The following is a 17,564-nucleotide window of genomic DNA, read 5'->3' as shown; positions in this document are numbered from 1 at the left end:
CGCGCCCTGCAGGCGCCAGCTCGGCTGCAGGCGGGCCCAGGAGGAAGCGCTCCGTCCCTGCTGGAGACGGGCCCGGCGGCCGCCGCCGCTCGTCGGGAGCAGCCTCCGGGCATCCCCGGGCGTGAAGGGCAGAGGCCGGGGAGCCTGGCGCCCGCCCCATGGCGCCGGGGCCGCACGGGCTGACCTTGCTCTCCCTCCTGCGCACGCCTTTCTCTGCCCGTGTAGCCGCGTCCTGCGCCTGCGAGAGCCCGGCTGTAGGTTTCGGGTCGGCACAGCCGTGGGACTTTTACATCAGGGGCAGGAAGGCACGGGAAGGGCCCGAGGCATCAGATCCTGGAGGAGCGGGGCTGAAGGGCGTGAGGCAGGGTCGTCCCTCTCCAAACCCTCCCATCTCGTCCATCACCTAAACTCCTGCGTGAGACTGGGATTGGTAGGATGTAGTTGGCGATGGCCCTGCTTTGAGCACGGGGTTGGACTAGATGGGACCTCCTGAGGTCCCTTCCCGCCTTCGCTTTCTGTGATTGTGTGACGGCCCACAGTCATTCAGTGTTGCTGCTTGTCCTCGCAGGCAACCATGTTCTAAAAGCTCAGTCCAGCTCTATTTTGAAACAAGCTTGGGTTGTGTGATCCCATTCCTCCGACAGCCGGCTGTTCCACAGCCTCACTGCTCTGAGCAAGCCATCTTTGATTATTTTTCTTTTTCAGTCTCCATTCATTCATTCTCTGTTTATATGTGCTTGTTCTTGAGCCAGCCAGCTGCTTCTCCCTCTTTTGATGGTTGTCCCCTAATGGCTGTAGAGAGAACAGCCAAATCCCCTCCCCAACTACACTCAGCTCTTCTGAACGATGCCTCTCTGCGCTTCACATGGTGGCAGTATCCCTGCTCTGCACCTGTTCCGGTTTGAATTTCTTTCTTTGGATCCCAGCTGACCAGAAGTGTAGGCAGTATTGGACACCAGTAGCTGCTGCTTATTATAATCAGTTATTTAAGGACATAGTGATACAATGGAAATTATCAGTGATAGGCTCACAGTTCTAATGGAAGCAAAGGGCATTTAACAATGGGAATCTCAGTTTGTTTCATCTTGGTATGGTTCTGTAAGATAAGGATATGTACAGCTAAGGGAAATGATATGGATGATTACTTGAGTGAAACAAGAACCGTATTTTAGCCATGTGTGGAGCTGCAACATACAATTTTATTACCGGACACTTAAGAATTATACACATAAGTTAAAAGATCTGTATTTGCAGTCTGTTATTGGCGGGAATAAATATTAGTTTCAAAGCATGGCACCTCTGCACTGACACCATTTGTGTCAAAGCAACGCCATACACTAAGCTCTGTACAGAAGAACATCATTATTAGTCTGTCTCTAAGAGATCCTTTAGTGGTTGCTTAACAAAGGTTTTACCTTATGGTAAGCTATTATTGTTACCATTGCATATACATTTTAGCCAAATATGTTGTTGCCTGTAGACTTTTGTTGGGCATAAGTTCATAAAAAAGTCAAGATGTGTGATGACTTGTACATAATACTGCCAGCCATTGTAGTACCATTGTGCTCTAAATAAGTAACTGTAATGCAACATGACCTAACTGTATTTTATTTTAGTCCTATGCTGTCTGGAGTTCAACAATTTAGTCAGTGTGCACAGAAAAAAATCTATGTTATAATCCAGCGGAAGGGAGCTTCTGCACTCCCCTTGAGGTAGCATGACACATCCATCCTATCAGGATGATTTCCCTGATATTTCATGTAAATACTACTGTTTTTATTTTCATTGATGAAACAGCCAGTTTTCTGAAGTCTTAGAAGTAGGCCAAATACCATGATAGTGATTATAATTCAAATTGAACACAATTCATTAGGGAAGAAGTAAATCACTATCTTAAAATGTATATAAATAAGATTTTTCTCTTCCAAAATTCCCTTCCACAACAGTAACTCCACTTGTGGAAATACCTTTACCAATATTTTATTTGCCATGTATCCTGTAGCTTAGACTGTGCCAGTATGACAGGCTGGCTTAAATGTTGATTGCTGCTGGTGTCCTCGTACTCTATTTACATGCATGTTGGACACCTGCATAACTTGCTCAAATCAAAACAGGGTACTGGTCCCAGTTGTTTGGTTGTTGCTTACCTTGTACCAAATATCAGTTATCTGCCTGTGGTTTAACCCACTTAAGTGCTTAGGGAATTCTAATAATACTGTCTTCTATGGAGGTAGTTGTACGTCCATTAATTGACTAGAAGCCGTCTGTGTCAAGGTTGCTCAAGTAGCTTTGAACTGTGTGTTCCTGTTAGTTTTAGGATTGTGGATCAGGCACTGGGACAAACAAGAGAAGGAGCCTTAATGAGGCACTAAAAGCTTAGTTCAGGTTGTTCCTGTAGTTAATGAGCTTTGTTTACATTGCATTGCACTGAGATTAGGTGAATCCGTACTTTGAGTAAGTGTATAGGCTCTTTGGCACCTGAGTCTGGGCACATAAATAGATTCCATTGCAGTACTACAGCCATTCAGTTATGTATATTTCCAGTTTTACATATCCAGTTTGCTTCATATAGAGGGGAAACACATTTAGAATATGTACAGCAAATCTCTTCATGCACATAACTTTCTGATGGAGAGGATTGTTTTGCCCTGTGTGAATCTCTGGCTAGTCTGCTCCCACCATAGTGGCTCTGAATCTTCCTTGGCCTCAGCTACAGGTATTCTGACTAGGTTAGTTTTAAGCTTAAAAAAATTCTGGCTACTTGAATAACCTTCAAGGCTACATGCAAGAAGTCCTTGGGTTGCTCTTGCTTATACCAAGGACCAGGCCAGTACTTTGTTAGTTCCAGAATCAGGTAGGATGCTGGTTCCCTGGAGTTGCTGGAATCTCACTTAGATTCCCCTCCAAAAATAAAAAGACTTAGGGATAAAACTTATCCCATCTAATGTGCCAAGATGGTTCATATACAGCAGTTTTGAGCACTTGCACAAAGTTTCAGATTCTGTTTTGCCCTCTGACGATATAGAATTGCCCTGTGGCATAGCTGGTGGCAGCGGTGCCAGTAGTGGTGAAAGAGGAAGGCACTTTCACGTTGTAACTCAATAGTTTTGCTGCAGTTGGGACTTACCAAAGAGAGACCCAGATTCAAGGCCTTCCTTCACCCAGAGGGCTTTGAATAATGCCAGACTTCTGCCTTGGTGCTGGAAAGCAGGAGTTGCAAATTTAAAATCCCTCTAGTAGTCTATTAGGCTAAAACAGGGGAGGACCCTTCTCCCCTTCTGACCTACAGCAACCTCATGGGGTTTTGTTCTGGGTCTCCAGGGCCTTATGTGTGTACCTGAATGGAGGGGTGTGTTATTGCATACCTTCCTGGCCAGAGTTCAGTTCCACTGAGCATGTTCAGTGGGTATATACACCTGCTTTCCCAGAGTTGTACCAAAAACTGTAGTTACATGCCTGCATGTGCATCGCTGATATGAGTACATGGAACAGGATTTAGCCCTTAATCTGCACTTGGAGTGGTACAGTTAGTACTGGTAGTAGTCTAGTCGTATCCATTATCCCCCACTACACATTTTATAGGATGCTCTGTATAAGAGGAGCAATTCAAAATAGTCACGTGCTTCATGCTGGCTTCCTGTACTGGTTTTACAGAGCTGCAGCTGCTATTTTTCTACCAGCAATCAGCTGAACACCAAGTTCTATACTGATCCGGTAGAAGCAGTAAAAGACATACCTGATGGGGCCACACTACTTGTTGGTGGTAAGTATTAATGGCAAATAATTAATTTTATATTCCCTCATGGATGAAATTGCTTATCCTGTCAGTACTCTCAATTATTTTAATTGACTAATTTAAAAGATCCAATTTCTAATAGAGTACCTTTTTTTTAAGCATTGTACCTGACTTAATATGACCTTAAACAGATCATAAGACTCTCTGTGCCTGTTACCTAATGTGAACAATGTGGTACAGGTGTCAACTGATACCTGGATTTTTATCTTCAAACTTAAATTTTATTTACTTTCTGTGGGGCTTGGATGTTTTTCAAAACTTGAGTCTCAATGTTTATTTCTTTTTACCTTTGAAAGTCCACACTGTTATGAATATGGATACTGTTACTTATTAAGACTGATCTAGGTTTTATTAATGCTACAGTTTCTGTTTACTACCAGATTGGTGATGCTTTGTATCTTTGTATCATATTACAAGTGTACACGTTTATATGTACTTAGAGGCCAAAAATGCATACGTAATCTTGAAAAAGTTTGTAAGTAGAAGACTGGGTAAAATTGTTTTTTAAGGAGTGCATGTAATAACTTCAGAAAAATAGATCCCATGAATTCATAACAGCTAAGTCAAAGGGGAATGCACATTTTATAAAAGGATTTATACTGTGCATAATGCCATAGTTCAGTGATTATGCCTAAGAAGATAATTTGTGGCTTTCAGAGTTTACAATCTCCAGTAAAGATAGAATGGGTAGTTGGCATTGTAGCTGGAAAGTTTCATGGAGGGGAGGAATGGCTTTTCACAAGGTGTTTGGGGTTTTTTGGGGGTGGAGGGGGGGTAAAAGGGTTTCTGACCAGAGTACAGAAATAATAGGCACCAAGATGAGAAACATGATGATCATCTGAAGTAACTGGGATCAGAATTTGCATCTTTGTAACAGACATCAGTCTGACACACAAAGAGTTTCCAGGAATGAAACCTGACTGGATTGGAAGTGTGTGTTTATGGGGGAAGGGAGAGGGGCAGGGCAGGGGAAGGAGGAAGAACTGTCTCTTGTTTGAAACTAACACAAAGTGTGACTGATGTTGCAGAAGAGGGGAAGCCACAGCAGAGATCAGGGAAGAGGCATTCTCATGGGCAGGGGAGTTGCATAGTTGAAGTCTTAGGACTGGATTCAATATAAAAAACTCAGACACTACAACATATGACTTTCTGGACCCACTCAGAGGAATCCAGAGCCCTCTGTTGGGTACATGGGTTCCTTACACTGTGTGTGTGAGAATTGTGTAAATTAGCTGACAGGGAGCTACCACAGCTATGCTGCTTCTAGTCCTGAGCTAGCTCACTTGGAGTTAGCTTTGGATCTAGTGTGTGGTGTGGATGCACTCTCAGATCAGGATCCAAAACTGCCAGGACTGGCAGCAGGAAGCTGCTTATAACTAACAAGTAGGGAATCTCTCAGAACAGGAGTGAGTCCAAAACCTACACTCTCTGCATGGCATAGCCACCTAATTTAGAGGTGCAGCCAGGTACCATCTTCCACTCCAAGTCAAGACCTCAGGATCCTCCCTTGAAGGTAGCCACTAATAACTAATGTTATAACGACTAATATAATATATAGATAAAGATAGATATCTATTATTGATATTTATAGATATAGCTGTATGAGTAGGACTTGCTGTTTTCTTTTCAAGTGGTGGTGGGGATACTGCCTAAGCTTTATGCATTGGCTTGGTGGTTACACCACTCACCTAGGAAGATTCAATTCTCTCCTTACATTTAGAAGTTTCAAACCAACATCTCCCACCCATATGCAGGGAGCCCTAAGACCCAGACTCCACACTTTTTGTTGAAGTTGGGCCACTGAGCAACACAGAATTCAAGGGATTTGGAGCTAGAAGAGGAAGCAAGAAGGAGCTGTATTGTATCTTAATGGGTAGAATCTCCTGGAAGGGGAGGGACCTGGAGTCTGGTTCCTGTTTTTGTCTTTCTCCTTTCCCTTTGCCTCCCAGCAAATCTTGAATTATGTGCTGCTACTTCAACAGGAAAGGTAGAGATGGTTCTATTTGACCTACATTGCCTGGTGGCTAGGATGCTCTCCAAGTAGCTTGGAAATGTGGGTTTAAACTCTCCAAGCCTCAGGCTTGGGGAGTTTCATAGGCTTTTCACTTCTTTGTATGGCAAATCTGTTATACCAGGTGAGAACCAGAACCCAGCCTCCTTGCCCAAAGCAAGCATTTTTGTAAGGAATTCCCTGTGTCTGCTCAGTATGGTGTGAGCTTGCCTACCAGACTGGCGCTCTTACGGGGCTTTGGCAGAAGAAAGCCTAGTTTTTGGATCTTTCTTGATCCGTGCGTATGTGCTGAGCTGCTCACGCTGGGAAAGTTCTGGGCATGCACCCAAGCAGCACGCTCAGCAGCTACAGTGATTTCAAGTCAAACAGGGAGGTGCCTTTGTAGTATATGTATAGCCTGCATTAGGCAGCCGACTGGAGGGCATGGGGTTTGGTTTATGCAGAATTGAGGTGCCCGAGTCCCTTATTGGAAAGAGCCTTTAACTTCTGTTCTGAATGACGTTTTCTGTAAGAATTAAACAGCTTGTTCACCTGGAAGCAGTTTTAGTCCCTTCAGGTCAGTCTGTGATGATTTTTTTGTGGTTTTCCCCCTCCAGCCTATATACTGCATATATTCACATCTTAGGATGAATCTAATTGGGCCAGAATGGTTGTCACATCCCTTGTTTACTTGTATGTTGCCTAGGTTTTGGGCTGTGTGGAATTCCAGAGAACCTTATTGGGGGCTTATTGAAGACTGGAGTCAAAGGACTAACTGCAGTCAGTAATAATGCAGGGTAAGTGTTCATGTGTTCTTATACTATTAATTATAATTGTAAATCTGTTTATATGAATTATAGTTCTGTAGAATTAAAAATGAGCTGTGATTAGTCTTATGTTGGAAATAATGTTAATTTTATTTTGAAGGGATCACTTGTGAGTTCCTCAGGCTCACTCTTGTTTGAAACTGACACAAATCCCCCAAAGGTTACACAAGGTTCATGCACTTCAGGCTGGGTAAGGTCTTGTTTTACTGTGGACAATCCCCATGTCTTTTCCTTCAGCTATATTTGGTATTGCTATTTTGGAGCAATTTTGGAAGAACTTCCTAGCTTCACCACAGAACTGTTGTTACTACTGAAAATGTTTTTATACTATTGGATTTCCTTTTTTGTAAAGCAGTTAGCAGGGAATGTTTTAAACCTCAATCTGACACTTTTTTATTTTATTTACCTTGCTTATTTGAAAAGAAACTATCCATGATGATGATAAAACATTCCAAAGCACTTAACTTGCTTTACAAAGAAAAATGCTTATATACCCATGGAAGTGTAGCCACTTTTTGAATGGGACATAATAGTTGTTCAGTTGTATCCAGCAGCACTGTTAGTTTGGTAAATAAAACTGCTGGGAAATATAATGTTAATTATATTTGAATATGGCTAAGCCATTGGCCTAAGACACAGTTGCAATGATGACATGACTCCTATCAAATGGTGCCTCCAGCAACATTGTATTCTTTCTGTAACAAAATTGTTTTGTTACTGACTGGGACAGAATGTCCAATCCTTGATGCATCATTATATAGTGGGGGTTAGCAGACTATGGCGTGCAGACTAGATCTGGCCCACAAAGAGATCTGATCCAGCGTGGGAGCTCAGGACACAGAGCTGCACCATGCCACTCATCCCCTCTGTTGTGCTCTCCTCCACTGTAGAGCGCAAACTCTGGCCTGTGCTGGGCAGCAGCATCCTTCTGCCCTGTTATGTAGCATATGTATACCATATGTGTTCCTCGGAGTTTTGCTATCACTTGCCAATTTGTTTGAACCTTTCTTTTCCTGAAAATTCAAGATTACAGTCTAAAATGATACTGGTAATTATTGTTATATAGATTTTTGTATATCTCCTCCCATCTTCTTTTGGAGGTATGGCTTCTAATGCAACCAGAGGTGGTTAATGAGAGTTAAGGGCAAAGATCATTCTAATTCTTTTCTGCAGGTGTGACATTTGTAGAAGGTGTTTCATGAATTGCTGCTCAGACTTTGAGGGTTTGTTATATGGACCTGATGATTTTGCGAGGTCCCTTGCAGCCCTAATGTCTGTGAAATCTGTATGCAGAATGAGGTAGTTAGCTGTGTTAGTCTGAAGCTGGGCAGACAGCAGAGTATAGTTGCACCTTTATAAACTAACTATTTTGGAGATGCATGAGTTTTCATAGGGTACCCCCTACTTTGCAGAGAACACAGGTAATGAATAAAATAAGATGCAGCTTTACCTTGCCTTTCACCTAATTTCAGACTAGTACAGCTAACTACCTCTCAATTTCTGCTCTCTACAATTCTTTTCATACTGTCTGACAAAGGCCTAATGCCTGGGCAGTCATTTAAAATTATTCTAATAAGATGGTGGTTGTGTGTTATTTGCTGTTTTTTGTAAGTATCTGAGTTGAACTACATAGTGATGTTGGATGTTTCCTTGATGTCCTGGGTTTTTGGTTGTAGCCATGTTGGGCTAAGGACATAGGCAGGCAAGGTTCTTTGGGTAGATATGATATCTTTTATTAGTCCAACTGATAATTTGATGGCCTGAAACACCAAATTCCAACATTTGCTCTAACTTTCTAAGTGCTGATTAAACATTGACACAGCTGCTCTTTTTAGGGACTCTTCTGTTGACAGTATGACTGAATGATAAGATAATGCTGATTTGTTCATGATTAAGGCACAATGCCTGTCTTCACCACTGCCAATTTGAGTGCAGTTGACAAAAGTTTGACACTGCATAGATCTCTGTCAACAATTTGTCAGTCAGAAATATCATACTCTAATGTTTAGAAACCAGGTTTTCTCTTTTATTTTTTTGTGGTGATATCTTTTATTGGACCGACTGTGTAGTTGGTAGAGAGATATTCCACAAAGTGCCCTTCAGGTCTGGGGAAGGAGCAAGTGCAACCTAAGTAAATACCAGACAGCTCATGTTAACTCCATATGTGAAGGAAAACAAGCATTTAAAGAAGAGCTGTGAACTAGGAACAGAGAAGTAGCTTCAAAGTAAGGTAAGAACTGACTTGAGATAAACTAATTATGTAAAAGTATAAGACCACTCAGAAGGGAAAATATCTTTGTTGGCTGTGAAGCACTGCGAGGTTGAAGGAGAAGCTAGTTAGATTATGACTGAGTCATGAAACAACCATCTCTGTTTAGCCTATGGTGTTTAGTGTCCAATAGAGTTATGATTTTCACTTAGGCCATTTGTACTCTCATATCTAGGTAATACTGGAATGCTGTAGTTCTAGTTTAAGCAGGTAGTATGAAAATTCAGAATGCTTTTAGGTGCTACTACAGTTAGGTTAATTGGACAAAGGCCATGGCCCTCCTGTTTCATCCACCATGAAGAGCTGGGTTTCTGGTATGAGCCTTCTTGACTTACCTCAGGAGAGGGTATCTAATCAAATATCTTGCGTCTTTCTCTCTTCCTCCTGTTTAATTCCTTCTCAGGTATTTTCCTCTGTGTTCTCAGGCTTCTCTGTGCTGTCCTATCAGCCTCCTTCTGTCTGTCCTATGTCCTTTGTAATATACCACTGGACTGGCTTTATACACACTTACATGGTGCATTGCCATTTGTAAAGTAGGGCTGGGTGAAACAGCACTGTTTTGTTTCGACTTCTGCTTTGAAGGGACAGTGCTTCATTTAGCTGTTTCAAAGCACTGTTATGTTTCGTTTTGTTAAAACTGTTTCGCTGTTTCAGCGCATTTCGAATTTTGCCCACAGGCTGTAATAGGGAATCATGAGTACTCCAGCTGCAGCCTCACCAAGGCCAAGTACAACAGGCGAATGACGTCCTGGGATTTGCTCAAGAAGCATTTCTGGATGCAAGCCAGCATTTTGCTCGCTTTACTAGCCGCAGCATCACGTTGAAGGCTTATGTTCATCCTGTGGTCAATCATGACTGCCCAAGTCCTTTTCATCCATAGTGCTAGCCAGCATAGCACTACCGAGCCTATAAGGATTCTGTAGGTTTTTCCTCCCAAGGTGGAGAACCTTGCATTTTTCAGCGTTAAACACCGTCAGGTTCTCGTCCGCCTATTTCCTGAGCCTGTTCATCTTTGTGTACTCAGTGCAGAACATGACACAGAGACTTAACCCTGGATAGTTAGAGCAGCTTGCTGATTAGGGCACTCGCTTGGGATGTGGAAGACCTAGGTTCATGATTCTGTTCCAGATCAGATAGTTGGGAATGTGGTAAACTCGGGCTCAGATGAATGTCCTAACTAGAAAGATATGCTGTCTATGTGAAGGTGAGATGTTGCCCTTAATTCTGTTTTTTTAAAAACTCGTTTGGTCCTAATATGGACTGGGAATAATATTGAAATCTTAAAAATAGTTTCAGGACAGAGAAAATATTTTCTGAGCAATTCTGTCCCTCACTGTCTCTTGGTGTGTGTTCGTATGGCGTAATGCAGAGATGCCCAAGTTAGCTTTCCAGAAGTGTAGCATAACTGCATTAGTGTGACACTGGACCTAAACCGATTAGTTTTGCTTCTCTTTTAGAGCTTGTTTGCTTGAGTATCTCCATGCAGGACTGCATTGCACTTTACAGCCTACCCTTAACTTCAGGGATAAAGTTAGGATCTAAATCAGCATATTACATTGACATTCCTCCATGGATATAGTTTTCTTGCACTTGACTGATTTGTCACTTGACTAATTTCTAGAGTACCTTACACATGTTCTCTTCCTGGCACTTCACTTAGGGACCTTTCTCCTCTCTGGGATCTTTGTGCATTTCTAGCAGTCATAATGAGAACCCATGTGAGCTCTTGCCTACTTTTCCTTCTTGTTCAAACACCACTCCTGGTGGAAACTGCATCCGTCACAAGAACTAGAAATTACAGGTGCTTATGATAACACCTTCATATGTGAGTCGCTTGTCAAGGTATGGTCATCCTTAGGCTCTATCTCACATTTTTGCCTGAGGTAGTGAAAAGCAGTTAAACTTATGTCTCTGTGGACAGCTTAAAAGGTTAAGCTGCTTAAACCCAGACTCCCTTAAAGTATGTCTAGTTGCAGTAAATTGTTAGAAGCTAGTTGGCGTAGATCGACATTTACTCCACTAGGCCTGAGGCAGCACCTGGAACTTCCTTAAGAGGTATATCTATCTGAGATGTATTAAAGCTCTAACTTGGGTTTTTAAGCCCCACCTTGGAAAGCACTGTTCCCCAGTATTGAAGTCTAATGCTTCTTTGGGAAAAGTTGTGCTGCAGTCTTCATGTAGGCATGCACATTCATCTGGTTATTGTTTGTAACTCTCCAGGAAAGGAATTTACATGAACACTTGCAGAAACATAATTAACCAATTGTTCTAGTTCTTTAAGATGTGCCATCCATATATAGTCCACCCTTGATACTCCTGCACTCTGTAGGCTCAAGTCTGGAATATTTTAGCTTAAAGCATCTGGTGAAGTCTAGTGTCCCTTTACAAAGGCATAAAGGGTAAAGTGGGCTGGTTCTTTGCTACCAGGCTCCATATTGGCAAAAGACCTCCATACCTGGGAGGAAGAAAGTTTGTTTGTGGAATATGGACAGATATTGCATCTTGAAGAGTCACACTTATGGGACCTCACAATAAAGTAAATAGAAGGACTCCCATGTTGGTGCAAGTGGACTGAACCCATCATGTTTTTCCAGTCCTTGTAGAAAAGACTACATTAGGCAGCTTTGCTGGGGGAGTCCTTTGAGTAGGGGGTTGGGAGTAGCTTAGATAGATGTAAGCATGGGCAGATGTAGGAATTTGAAGGGGAAGGGATGCAAAAGATGCCACTGGTGCCACAGGAGAGGTCCCCTCTCCCCTGCCTTCTAGGTGTTTGTGTTTCCTGCCTGCTCCCTGTGTGCCTCCCCCCCACAGTCTAAAAGCGGGTATTGGAGGAGAAGGATTGACACTGCTATCCTCCTCTGCCTGGCACTTCACATAGCTGTTCCCCGTGGCTGGAGCACCCAGGCCAGTGGGGGAACCATGATGGAGAGGGAAGAAGCAGAGACTCAACCCTGGCACTGCCCCAGCATCCTATACAGCCACCCCCCATAGTTGTCAGGTAGAGCAGGACAGGAGCAGTCCTGGGGTTTCCTTTGCCCTTGGGTCAGCTAGAGACAGCAGCACGTGGGTCCTCCTTCATCCTGCTTTGTCCTCCTCGTGTTCCATTCCTTCCTGGGGCTGGACACCTCAGGGGACTCAGTCATGGGGAAGTGGAGCTACTGGCATGTGACCTTCACTGTGGAAGTGGGGTGAAACTGCCTCTGCACCCCTCCTAGATATGCTCCTGTGTAAAGTTCCTCTGCTTTACAAACCCTCTCCAAAGCACATGAGGAAACTTTGTCTGCCCTATCCTCTATCTTCAGATGCTGAAATGATCCGTGCTATTACCCTGTGACAGGAGGAGCTCTGCTTTCAAGGAACTGATTCAACTGATAAATTGTGTTTTGGTGGAACATGTTAAGATGAAATTTTCTACCCATAAGAAGGTACAGAAGTATAATATAGGGAAGTGAAAAGTTATAATAATGAATGAATAGTAACAAAATAGTATAATAAAATCCTAAAAACGTTTTCCATCCAAAAATCTGTGTCCCTATGTTTTAGGATAGGTGCTTCAATTAGCGAGCAGGAGGAACAGAGAAATTGCTTACTAAGCAATCTAACTGAAAGAGACTTTAAAGTTAGAACAAAGTGTCCCCGATGTATAGTCACAGGGGACCAAACAGAAACCAACGTACATTTTGAGCATAAAAATATTATATCAATTGAAAAACAGCACCCCAGAGCATGTAAATGCCTACTTTGATCAAATAAAAAGTAACCTTGTCATATCAATGTATAAGGACCATAAGGTGAGGTGCTGCTGGTCACTGTGGTTGCTGAGAGACATAGGGAAAAAGTGTGCTTTACTGGAAACAGCTGTGCATTACTTCAACCCAGTTCTGCAGCATCTGTATAGATCAGGCACTTCACTGGGGCTTTTTGGTGCTTTTAGCTAAAGCTGATTCAACTGGCTATTATCAAAGTGCCAAAAAAGCCCCCTGAAGCACCTGATCTATACAGATGTTGGGAAAACTGGGTGCAACTAGTGCACTGCCTCTTTTGGGCATGTGCTGTGCTCAGTGTGGGAGCGTACTGAACTTTAAAGTAATTTGCCATTTTCCCGTCCTCCCCCCCGCTGGCCCCCCACCCCACATCTGCAAGAAATCTGTGTGCTGGGGAAGCAGGGCAGTCCTAGAATGCAAATGCTTCCAGTCGCCTTGGAGCTTCTCTCTCTTTCCCTATCCCCTCTCTCTTTTCTCCCCCTCTCTCTCTTTCTTCCCCCTCCTCATTTGTACTCTTGCTCTCATTTTGGACATAAACAGATAGAGCTCCCTCAGAAATAATTAAACAGCTGATATGATAATGAGGCCAACAAAGAGGCATTTTGTGGGGCCTTCATGGCCCCAAGATTTTTTTGTCTTCTGTAGAAAAATGTGCATACTGGTATTCTGCAGCTAGGTATATAAAATCATGCTGCAGGAGAGTGCGGTTCACTAGGTGCCTCTGAGGCAGCCAGACAAGGGATAACAGCTTTTGGGGATATTAGGCGAAAAGCTTACTGATCATTACAAATCTGCTCTTGACTTGCATTTGCACTTGTAATGGCTACGCACAATCACAGATATGTATCTTTATGCACTGGGCTCCTCTTTGTACTCTCTGCTATTCCTCTTGTTATTATCTTAATGGCCAATGTGTACAACAGAGTTGATTATAGTCCACTGAAAGGACAGCTTGCCCCTCTGTCCCTGTTCTTGGACCAAAGAACCTCGGTCAGGTGCATCGCAGAAGTGCTTTCACTGTCCCTGATGATACTACTTGTTTTCCTTGGACTTGTTCTGTTTGTTCCTCATCTGTCTTGGGTGAGGAATTAATGTTGCATTATCTCATAAGTCAGGTCTATAGTGTTTGAGCTTCCATGATTGTCATGCTCAGTGGGGGTTTAAATCTTTTATTTTTTTTTGGCCTGAATTCTTTTAATTCTATAGCAGTGGAATCCTCGCCTCAGAGAATTGCAAATATGGGAAGTCTCCAGATAGCACATGTCATGTTCCAGTATCAAATCTTTGACAATTTTGCAATCATAAAGTAGTGTATCAAGATGAAATTTCTGTAGGGACAGGAAAGGTTTTTTGTAGGCTTTGTGAAATGTCAGTAGATGTTTAATTTCAGAGGTGTTTTGGCCCATTTTGGTGCCCAAAACACCAAATCTGAAACAAAATGGAAGGCTCCAAAAAACATCTCCAAAACCATTGACAACATGTAGGGGGTGCGCACATGCACCTCCTGAGATTGGTGGTGCACACCTTCAAAAAGGTGCGGCTGACATGGCATCTGTGGGCAGTCCCTAATTGCCGCTGGCTGCTGCTGATATTGCCGGTGGCATCTGTGGGTGGTCACCGCCCCCAACAGCACTGCTGCCACCTGCGGGAGCTTGCTGTGGCCCCCCCAGCCTCTGGGGGCACACAGTGTTCATGTCCGAAGAAAAACTAAACCATCCAAAATGTTTGGGAGGTGCCCCCCGGGAGTTGTCCAGCACAGCCCTGCAGCCCACCTTTTAAAGTGCCGGGAGGCTGGGGCTGGGCAGGGGATGGGTCCAGGTAAGGCAGCCATGGGGGCTTCACTCACGGCTCCCTTGCCCAGCGAGAGGCAGGCACAGCTTTGTTTTGTTTGTTGTTTGTTTTTTAAACAAAAGCTTAGGAGGTGGCTCAAAATATAACCATGATCTGCCAAGAGAGAACCAGGTATCATAGCAGCTCTGCAGGATGCAATAGTGACCATTAGGGAAGTGATTCTCAATCTTTTCAGATTCAAGGCACCCTTTGATAGACTTAGGGCACCCCTTGGAAAATGCCAGCTTTTAATTTTCACTTTTTTGACTACAGACAAATAATACAGCAATTCTTCTATCGCAAAGAAAATAGAAAGACCACAACGGGCCAGAATGCGTTGAACGGTGTGGATTCTTATTTGTAGTCTCCTGAGTTAATCTTGCTAATCATGTTTGCACACCTAACAGTGCCAGCTTTGCATGGTACTCTGAGACACCCTTGATAGGATCTCAAAGCACCCAGGATGTTGTGCACCCTGGTTGAGAACCACTGCTTTAGAGTATTAGAAATAATAGTAGTAGCATTAATGTGATACTGTGGAAACATTAGCATGCATTATTTTAAACTAATATGATCCCATCAGCTGGGAGAGTGACTCAGAGAAGAAAAATCTTAATAGCACCTGTAGTGTCTTTCCTCGAAGTTTTGTTTTTAACAAGGAAGTCAATGTTTACTATAACAAGAAAATTAAAATAGAAAAAACTCTGTTCTGATTGGCTGTCAGTCTGGTTTTCTGACTAGTGTGTGGGGATTTGCTTCTTCATTTTCCAAGCTTCCTCTCTTCTTATCCTTTCCTTGGGCATCTGTGTAAGGGGAGATGTGATATGCTTTTAAGTTAGCTGTTTGTTCTCCAGAAGCAGGTTAGGACTTGCTGTGGCTGTTTATTGGTAGATGCAGCACCTTTTAAAGATAAAACTGAACTGAACTGGCACTTGTAACTTTCATATTCAAAATACCTTTTTAAAAGAAAAGCTTTAGCATGTTCTCCCCTTGAGAAAAGCGAGGCCTAAGGGTAGGTACATTTTAATGTGGCTGTGACATATTTGCTTCTTTTCTCACTTTTGTATGGCATCAGATAATCAACTTCAATATCTATGAGTCGCTGTCTGGTGTTATTGCTCAATGTGCGAATTCCATCTGCCCCATCTGGGCATTTGTAAAGATTGCAGCTTTGAATTAAGTGCAGTGTTGTTTGTTGGACACTACGTTCACACAGGGGAGTGCCCAAGATGTTCATCTTGTGAAGTGTTGTTTTGAATTGTCCGTATCCACATCTCAGTCTTCTGTTGAGCTTGATCCATGCTCCTCTGTCAAAGGCATGCCCAACAGGGGACTTGTTTGGTGTTGGTATAAAATGCTCTAGGAATAGCTCTGACCTTTCCCAGTGGTTGGCCCACTCAGTTACTGCCCATAGGTTGGGTTCAGCATCCCCAATCTCTTCTAGGAGCTTGTGGGCTTCATCTATAAATAGTTTACAACTTTTAAGCCTCCATCTATCCAGGTCTTTAGTTAACAGTTGATGGAGTAGGTGTTTTTTGTCACTTATTATCTCTCTTACCAGTAATGATGTTAGGATCTATCTTCTTATATCATTTAGTCTAATGCCTGAGGGTACAGGGAGGGCATCTATGTGTAAGTTGTGCACACTGTTAAGTACAGTGTTGAGGTTTTAAGTTTGACAGCTTCTGGATCATACATGAGCACAATATTCTGCTGGGGCTTATTGGATTTTTTCTCCAATTTACTTCCTCTAAAAACCAGGACTTGCTCTTTACATCTATTTATGTATCTGTAAAATGAAGAGAATAAATTTGCTATCCAGGTAATTTTAGGTGGCAATCAGTTAATTTATGTTTTAAGTTTTAGTTGATTAATTTATCTAATTAGTGTTGACACTAATATTAACTAAAATATGACGGACTAAACATAGATGATGGTTTTATGTCTTGGTTATAATCTAAGACTCCTATAACCTCTCAGTAATCCAGAGGTAATAAAGACCCTTTTCCTTTCTGAATAGTTTTTTTCTTTTACATACCTATGTTATCTATTCCACTGCTCTTCCCTTGCTGGGAAGCTACTTTTGATAGCATCTCTGGTCTCCTAATTTACAGAGAGAAGTAGTTAGCTGTGTTAGCTTGAAGTCAAGTAGAAGGCAGGATAGATTTGCATGTTTTCGACTAACCAAACTTACAAATCTACCCTACCTCTTAATTTACAGTCCTCCTCACCAACTTCAAGTGTCTGTTTTACATGTGGAGTTGTACAGAAGCCGCTGTTTTATCTTGTATTTAGTTTAGATTATTTCCACTTCTTTCCCAGATCTAACAAAGAGTACATTGTTCCCAAAAATTTGTCTAATATCTTTTCCAACTGGTCCAGTAAAAGATGTCACCAAAAAAATCTTGCTGCTCTCCTATTTCTTGGACCATTACAGCTAGAACAATAGTCCAGTTCAGTTTAACAGTTCTGTTAATTCACTAATGTTTATAAAGTGTTTTCAAGATACAAAGCATTTTGCTATTATAAACCCTTGTATTATTCTTTTTCTATATAGTGTTGACAATTTTGGACTTGGTCTTTTACTTCAAAGTAAGCAGATAAAACGCATGGTATCTTCATATGTTGGAGAGAACGCAGAGTTTGAACGGCAGTATTTATCTGGAGAACTGGAAGTTGAGCTTACACCTCAGGTAGGAGGCTTTCTTTAAAGGATCAGTCAATTCTTTAAAGCTGTAATGATAGATGATACTAATCTTATTTTCTGAAGATATCTTTTCTATTTTAATGTTGTTATGCAGTAGTTCTGTTTCTCTTATAGGTGGGGCTGTGTTGTAAACACACCTAGCAGTTTCTCAACATTTTGGAGTGGACTGCTATTGATTTGAGAAAATGGATTGCTCATTATGAAGTGTTGTGATTTTTGGTGATAAATTGCTTTGCTAAAAAAAAATGACAGGTTTGCTGTTTGTTATTGTTAACGTCCACAGTATGCTAGAAAAACAGGGAAGGCACAGATTTTTTCCCCACATGGTTCGTGCTCATAGAAAGTTCAGAGGCAGAGAGTTCAGTACTCTGGAGATGAAGA

General features: G+C 42.3%; 1 protein-coding gene across 1 annotated transcript in view; it reads left to right on the top strand.

Moving 5' to 3' along the window:
- OXCT1 (3-oxoacid CoA-transferase 1) overlaps positions 1-17,564 on the top strand; it is a 124,889-nt gene that overhangs the window by 6,080 nt on the left and 101,245 nt on the right. The window contains exons 2-4 of the mRNA XM_019531690.1: positions 3,655-3,763; positions 6,493-6,583; positions 17,034-17,169. Of these exons, the coding sequence (XP_019387235.1) occupies positions 3,655-3,763; positions 6,493-6,583; positions 17,034-17,169 (336 nt within the window). The remainder of the gene's footprint in view (positions 1-3,654; positions 3,764-6,492; positions 6,584-17,033; positions 17,170-17,564) is intronic.

This window comes from Crocodylus porosus, unplaced genomic scaffold (assembly GCF_001723895.1).
Source record: "Crocodylus porosus isolate Cpor-Errol unplaced genomic scaffold, CroPor_comp1, whole genome shotgun sequence".
NCBI lineage: Eukaryota > Metazoa > Chordata > Crocodylia > Crocodylidae > Crocodylus > Crocodylus porosus.
The sequence above is the reverse complement of the archived record's forward strand: the minus strand, read 5'-3'. Positions and strand labels throughout refer to the sequence as shown.